The following is a 7,399-nucleotide window of genomic DNA, read 5'->3' on the forward strand; positions in this document are numbered from 1 at the left end:
TGGCAGCCCTCAGGGCCGGCCTTGCACTCAGCATCTTAAAAATTCTCTATATTTTTCAACTTTACCCTTGAGTTAACATACCCAGCATAGCTATACAGGTCAACCATACAAAACCCAACAAACATCGTTTCCATCTCCAAACTCTGAGACAATGCAAACAGTCAGACAGAAGAGTAATCTGTTTGTGTTTAAAAGGATCTCTGAAGACCAAAATTTGACATCACTTTGGCCCTTTTCTCTCTCATATTTCTTTTCTTCGATTTTTTTTTCTTTTGAGATATTACCCCTAACATAATCCTTTAATCTGGAGCATATTGAGGGTTGGTCTTGATAAATAACATGAATAACCCAATGCTTTATGGGCATGATCAAAGTAATTCATCATAACTTGAAGGTATAATTCTGCCGACAAGGATAGCACACCAAATACAAAATTACACGTTGCCTTTTGCAGATGAATGAGATAGACGAAATCAGAAGGAACAAGAAACTATTATTTGTGGATGCGCGCAGATGAACTCGAAAAGAAGTTCTTTTGTGGCTGATTTGAAGTTTTCTGATGGCAATCATGGCATAAACGTTTGCTGGGTGCAATAAAATAAGGGTAAAAATGGAAAACACAGAATACTAAGATATTGGCTAGGTTTAAATAGAATGACTCAAATGAAATGTCTAGTCTATGTAGTATGGACTTTTCATTGTTTTCTTTAATATTTTATATTGGTCAATTGAATAAAGGATAAAGTTATAATATGTTAACATCTCTCGTACTATCATACATGTCATATTTCATGTAAAATTTAGCATTTTGAAGATTCATATATATTATTACTTCAACAACTCATGTGATTATTAGAAAAAAAAAATCGTTAAAGTAAATATGGTCCTCTAGAATAAAGTTAAGTTCTCTTTAAATAATTAAGTCCTAATAGTAATAATACATGTCCTATGATAACAGATTGTAAAATTTTTCGTTAAATAAATTTCATGTAAACCTCAAATTGTGACAAAAAGTACAACGTTGCTTAATAACCTATGTTTCGTAATTAAAATTGTTTCTTCATTGTTTGACTCATTATCTATTTCTCAAAATCCCAAATGTACATAATAATAATATTGTGTGCTGAACATGGAATAGCACATATGATTAAGGCTTCAAAATCTTAAGACTTAATCATTTTCGTATCGGAAAATCCATTAAATTCAAAATATTAATGAAAACTATATTTCTTTTTCAAATGATATATCAAGAAGTGAACATTTGATGAATACTACAATTGTCACAAGTGACATTCATAATTTAATACTAAATCTATTAATTGTCAAGGTTGTTCACCCAAGGAACCGTTTTTTCAATACTATGAGAGACAAGTGCATTTGACTGCTGATAATAAATGCATACTATTAAATTATTGTAAATTTAACATTTAGATTTAATACATATGACTGAAATTCACTTGTATCTCGTATTCGCTTGATATTTCTTAAGTTGAGCAAGCCTGCTAGATCAGTTATCAAGACCAACGATCTGGGTCTCATTCAGCATTTCAAATTGGTTACAAAACAAACTATATGACTAAGATAAAGACTTCTTTTTCTTAAGAAAGTGCACCACTTATATGGAAATATAATTATCCTTTAAGACTATCATATTTATCATAGTCCTTGCATGCTCAATGGTCTGCCGAGTATTAGCTCTATCAAGACCAACAAAATATTAGTAGAGGTCCCTAAGTTCAACTCCCCCTACTCGTTTGCAAGCGAAACATTAATCGCACTTCAGTGCACGAGTAATCTCCCATGAGATTCCCTCAGTTGCTAGCACCAGAGCATCACCAGGTCCAGAACCTTGCCTTTTGCAGTTAACAATTGCAACCATGAACCTCTCATTATCTAATGAAGCGGGATACATAACTTGTTCTTCCTGCATTAAAAATGAAAAACGCAATTAAAAATCACATCTAAAAACAGAGTATAGAAGCTCAGCATAACTGCATATGTAAAATGTTGGTTCCTTGTTACATAACCTGTTATGATAACTCTCAAGTTGCAGACTACATTCAGTTCAACCCTACAGAAGTAGTAAATGCCATGTGTGGTTATAGGAAATTACCTCAGGTAGTTCAAAGAATTCATCAGGAGATATTTGCAGGATCTCTGTAGCAGTATGACCAGTACACCATGCAAAAACTTTCCCACTCTTGTCAGCAAGAGTCATTTTCAGGTGGAAAGTGCGAATTACTTCATCACAATTCTCATTACAGAAGCTGCATTTAGAAACTCCCATGGGTTGCTCAGTAACAAAATGACCACATACGGCATGTGACAACCTTGTACTGAGATGAAATTGAACCATTTCAAGCTGAATGTGAACTATCTGCCCACATGATAGGAGATAGTGACATCTTAATAGAGAATAGAAGGCATACTAACTTTTGCAATGAACAAAAAACAAGGCCCTTTCATGCAGGACAAAAATTGATGACAAAGCCATACCTGAGTACAGCTAGTCTGGCTGGAAAGATCAGAGAGCTTTGTTAGTTTATGAAGACAAGATGAATTTAGCAGCGCTGGCAAGCTACTGAGGTTGAAGAAAGAAGCTCCACGAGTATTCTCGGACCATATTGCTTCTAGGCTGTCGTTGCATCTATTTAGCTGGAACCTAAACATAACAAGAATAATTTCTAAATCATAGTACAAACCTAAATCGGGAACAAACTGGAAAGTGGGTAAACTATAACTGAAAGTGACTAAATGCAAAGGTTGGAACTAGCTTTAACCAGCCTGCAGATTCACTCCAGATGATGAAATGACAATTGTCAATGAGCTTACCCCTTCCGCTTTTTCATAGAGCATGTCAGACCTGATATGTAGACGGTGTGGCCAAGGCTTAATCTTCCCAGTGACCTATATAATACATGTTTTGAAGTGAAAAGTACATCAAAATTGTGAATTTAATAATTGGGGAGAGGGGCGTAAACCCAGCAATATCAATATCCATACCAATATTTCACAAAATGTAATTTAGTCCAAATTGTTCCAGTGGTATCTTCAATTTGCAATGAGAAGATAGCTTCTGTGGTACATCTTTCTTTGATGATACTTGTAACAACACCGTAAAGGCTGACGCCTGTCATCATGTTACGAAGATCGGTAATGAAGGACTGCAAAACTTCACACAGGTAAGATATGTTAATAAAAATTAGATTAGAAGACTAAGCAATGTTAAGTACAGATTCAGGTACAAAGCATTCAGGCGGTTAATTTTTACATGAACTTAGCCACATATCAAGCACATAAGCACACAGTGAGAATGATTAAAAGAGAATAATGATGATTTCTGAAGAAAAGGAACAATAATAACCCATCCACCATACACAACTTGGACAGATGTACAAGTTGATACCATGTGACACTTAAAGGTTCAAACAATAGAGACATTTTCATGAATTAGTAATTATGCATCCTTTTAGCAACATGGTGCTCACAGCTTCTAACAAAAATTTTATTAGACCTAAAGAGTGTTCATTTAAGATGAAGAAGTATAACGGAAGGAAACTCACTTGAAAAGGATAACTACTAAACTCAATAGACCCGTGTGAATCACAGGGCAAGGAAACTTGAGAAACTTGTGTACTCTGACTGGGATCTAATGTGCTTAGCAGTCTTGATCCTTGATGGCGATTTGGTGTCAGTGATACACACACCTGATTAATACAGAAATTTAGCATTGACCTTAAATGATAGCCCACTATACAAACAATCAAACATTACTTACTTGTTCCTTGTGTTGAACAAAAGGCACCAAAAACAATTGTGTTGCACTACCAAATTCAAGGGAAACTTCAGCACTTGTTTCAGCTGCAGTGTCTGCGGACCTTGAAATATATGGTTCATCCAGTGCAAGCATACTTCCCTCACTGAGGAAATTGAATCAGAACATACATTGGAAGAAAGCTATCAGAAAATGTCATTGGGTGGTAGAGTTTACCTGAAAAGATTTGCCAGGACAACCTGGTCACCCCACAGTAGAAATTGTAACTTGGCACCGTCATCATCTACAAGAGTGATTTGTTTCCTTTGTAAAGTTCCAAACTTTCCTTGAACTTCCAGGGGGCCAATGAGCTCAATTCTGCACATAAAAGAGGAAAGCAAGTTATGCAATTGCTGACTAGTGACATGCCAACAGAACAGTTGCAAAAGTTCTAGGGCATAAAATTCTAATTTCAGTATATGCATAGATCATATTTATAAAAACTATATTAGTCAGATGTTCTTATTAGAATATCTGATACTCAAATATACCAAAAATTGATTATTAAATCATAGCCAAGATGCAAAATAAAATAAGCAAAAGGCTGAGCCTAAGGATATATAGAAGCAATTTTACCGTACCTTGCATAAAATGAATAAGAAACGTTTTTGCTAAATGCATCAAGAGAAATTGAAGAGAATGAATCTGAACAAAACTGAGCTCCTAGCAGCATTGCATGATTTGCATCACCATCATCATCCTACATTGATGAAATCAGCTAAATGTAAGAAGACAAAAAAAAATTCACCTCCCAAATACCACTCGTTCTCTCAAGCTAGGCCAGTAGTCAAATTTGAAAGTTACCTCACGCAACAATATCACTAGATATTCTGTTGGCAACAGTCAAGGACAACGAGACCCTCCTCCAGCAGCAGGACGAAGATGGCACCCCGTGAGGAAGATCTGCCTTCCTTTCTTGAGAATCCCATTAGTAGGATTTATCAAGTCATAGTACCTGTACAGACAAATCCCGTTCATAAGAACTTAAATGAATGTGTAAATGCACATATAATAGCAACACAAGCATAGAATAACAACACGCTACATATACATTTGTTCAAGCACCAGTGCTCATTGGTTCCCGAAAATCAGATAAACAAAAGAAATACCGACTCATATCCAATACATCATAACAGCGCAATCTTTTACCTGCGGTGGAGATAAAGATCAATGGTATTGGTGCTCCAAAAATTCCCCAGGGAAAGCATATAAATGTTGGTGCCTAAAACAAAAAGAGTAGCAATGTCAACAACAAAAGACAATAACATCACATTACAGATCACAGCAAAACTTTCGAAAGTAACAAATTACCAGGGAGAACAAAAACATCGACAATCACTGCTTCCAAAACACTATTCAAGGATAAGAAATTCTTCTCATAAATGGAATCAATAGTCACAGTGGTCGAAAGCTTCCTTCGCTTATTCTTCTTTCACAATTGCTTCACGCATTCCGGCATTTTCTTCACAGGCCTGTCCCTATTTTGCTCATGCCACGCCTAATCAAATTAACACAATTCCGATCAATTTTTATCATCCCTAATTTTCTCAGCAATCAAAAACAAACCAAAAGCCAGAACCTAATTCGGCTAAAAACCCATACCTGGGAGAGATCGGAGAGCAAAATCGCGGCCGTAACGCCGCTGGAGTTGGCGCTGCAGGTCTTGAGAATCCGAGAGGCGATCCAATTCCAGCTGGGTCGGGCGGTCTCCGCCGCATTTCCGTTCTGATCCGAATCGTCTTCGGTTTCAGGCGAGAGAGCGGACCTGGCGTAATCGATGAATTTGAGGAGTGGGTGCGGATTGCAGTCCGGCGAGTCGAGTGTTGGGAAACTCGTTCGGAGTTTTGGCGCGAGTTTTGAAAAATGTGCTGGGCCGGCCCATACATGGTTTTCGATGAATAAAGAAAGAGGCCACACATTTTGACCATTTTTTTTTTCATATCAGTTTGTACTATTCTTACCCATGACCCTGAATAATGGGTAAGAATAGTACAAAAATGACAACTTTGTTTGGACAATAATAGCGCACAGTAGTTTATGCTAAAAAATAACCTTGTTCCATAGGCAATAATTCTACCTGACTCCATACTCCAAGTATGTCATTGTGGTACGATGAAATGAGCCTTTTACTAGCATATAATATTATTCTAAATAAAACAACTAGACAACTATGAGCTCCTTTCCTCTAGAAGGGTTAGAGCTTTCGATAGGCCCTAACATCCCAAACCTGAGACCAAGCCCAAAAGCCTAGGCCCTAGCCCATGTAAAAACAAGGCTAGCAGGAGGAGGATGACCCTACACCGCCTGCCAAACAGTGTCTACGACAGCCTATACTTCCAACCCATCCTTTTCATTCCCAGATTTTGCCCACCACACGGCCGATTTGCTGCTCCAAAACCAGTCAAGCCCAGCCGCCGATTTGCAAAGCCCTGACCTCGAACTACCTCTCTATTCCGATTAGCAACAGCTTCGGCACCAACAGCTCCTATTATAGCCACCGAGCAATGCAACCACCACACTTGTACCCTATCTAAACTTCTCCTTAACTAGACGCTCCGGCCACACAGGTCCACCCCAACCAGACTAGAAACATATCGAATCCCGATCCACAATAACGAATTGGATGCCTTGATTCGTGAAAGAAACACAACAAAGAAGGAGTCCGACGTCAAAATGCCGCTAGGCACGACGAGATTTGACTGGAATAGAGCTGCTGCTATTGGCTCAAAACCTTAGGGCTCTCTCTCTTTCTATCTCCCTCTCCCGAGAGAGAGAGAGAGAGAGCCCACACATTTTGACCAATGGCTGAACTTTACTTTTTGTTTTTTGGTTATAGTGAACCTTTTGATTATAGCAAAACTTCTAATTTTAACATCTGAAACTCTTACGTTGTATTTGGATGAGGCAATCATAAATGAATAGTGAAATCTACTCTCCTCATTTTGCAAACTGCACTCTCTTTGATTTTTATTATATATTTATAATGAATGATATTCCTCTATTCCAGAAATACCCTCGTTGATTTTTTTCTCTCTCTTTCAATTTTCTGTCTCTCTTAGAGCAAGTTCACTAGTTGGGTCACCGGGTCAACTACCATTCACTGTTTTTAGTGTTTATTTCCACTCTCTAGGTCACGGACACAGTTTTCAAACTGACCTGGGTCACCAGGTCAGCTTGCAGGTCACCAAGGTGACCCAGGGTGATCTAGGGCACGAAATACATTGTGCCCGTGACCCAAATGGTGAAAATACACATAAAAAGTAGTAAATAGTAGGTGACCCACGTGTAGACTTGCTCTTACAGAACCTACTGTTCCCATTTTGGAAATTGCACTCCCTTTAATTGTTATTATATATTTATAATTAATGATATTCCTCTATTCTAGAAATGCCCTCATTGATTTATCTCTCTCTCTCTCTCTAGTCAACTCTCTCTCTCTTTCAATTTCCTATCTCTCCACTGCCAATCAATTCTTTCTCTTCCAAAGAAAGCTAAGTAATCTATTCTTTTGATTAAAAGTGAAAAATTTCTCAACCCAAAACACTTGCAATGCTAATCAAACCAACTATAGCAATTACCTACCAT

At 37.6% G+C, this 7,399-nt stretch overlaps 1 protein-coding gene across 1 annotated transcript; it reads right to left on the reverse strand.

Annotated features, from left to right (window-relative positions):
* Positions 1-1,706: 1,706 nt before the first annotated feature.
* Positions 1,707-4,497, reverse strand: LOC133712826 (uncharacterized). The gene is made up of 9 exons (XM_062138940.1): positions 4,396-4,497; positions 3,992-4,132; positions 3,779-3,920; positions 3,564-3,707; positions 3,004-3,164; positions 2,833-2,907; positions 2,497-2,662; positions 2,114-2,377; positions 1,707-1,924 (listed from the first exon to the last, which is right to left on the reverse strand). Exons 1-9 carry the CDS (start codon positions 4,485-4,487, stop codon positions 1,769-1,771), a joined length of 1,341 nt encoding a protein of 446 aa, XP_061994924.1. The 5' UTR covers positions 4,488-4,497; the 3' UTR covers positions 1,707-1,768.
* Positions 4,498-7,399: the final 2,902 nt, after the last annotated feature.

Source organism: Rosa rugosa, chromosome 5, assembly GCF_958449725.1.
Source record: "Rosa rugosa chromosome 5, drRosRugo1.1, whole genome shotgun sequence".
NCBI classification, from domain to species: Eukaryota; Viridiplantae; Streptophyta; class Magnoliopsida; order Rosales; family Rosaceae; genus Rosa; species Rosa rugosa.

Excerpts from the sequence above, each read along its gene's own strand:
- LOC133712826 (XM_062138940.1), bottom strand. The coding sequence starts at position 4,487 with ATGCTGCTAGGAGCTCAGTTTTGTTCAGATTCATTCTCTTCAATTTCT. Across the intron at positions 3,165-3,563 it reads TTAGTAGTTATCCTTTTCAA|TCCTTCATTACCGATCTTCG; the intron begins GTGAGTTTCCTT and ends GAAGTTTTGCAG. Across the intron at positions 1,925-2,113 it reads AATTCTTTGAACTACCTGAG|GAAGAACAAGTTATGTATCC; the intron begins GTAATTTCCTAT and ends TTTTTAATGCAG.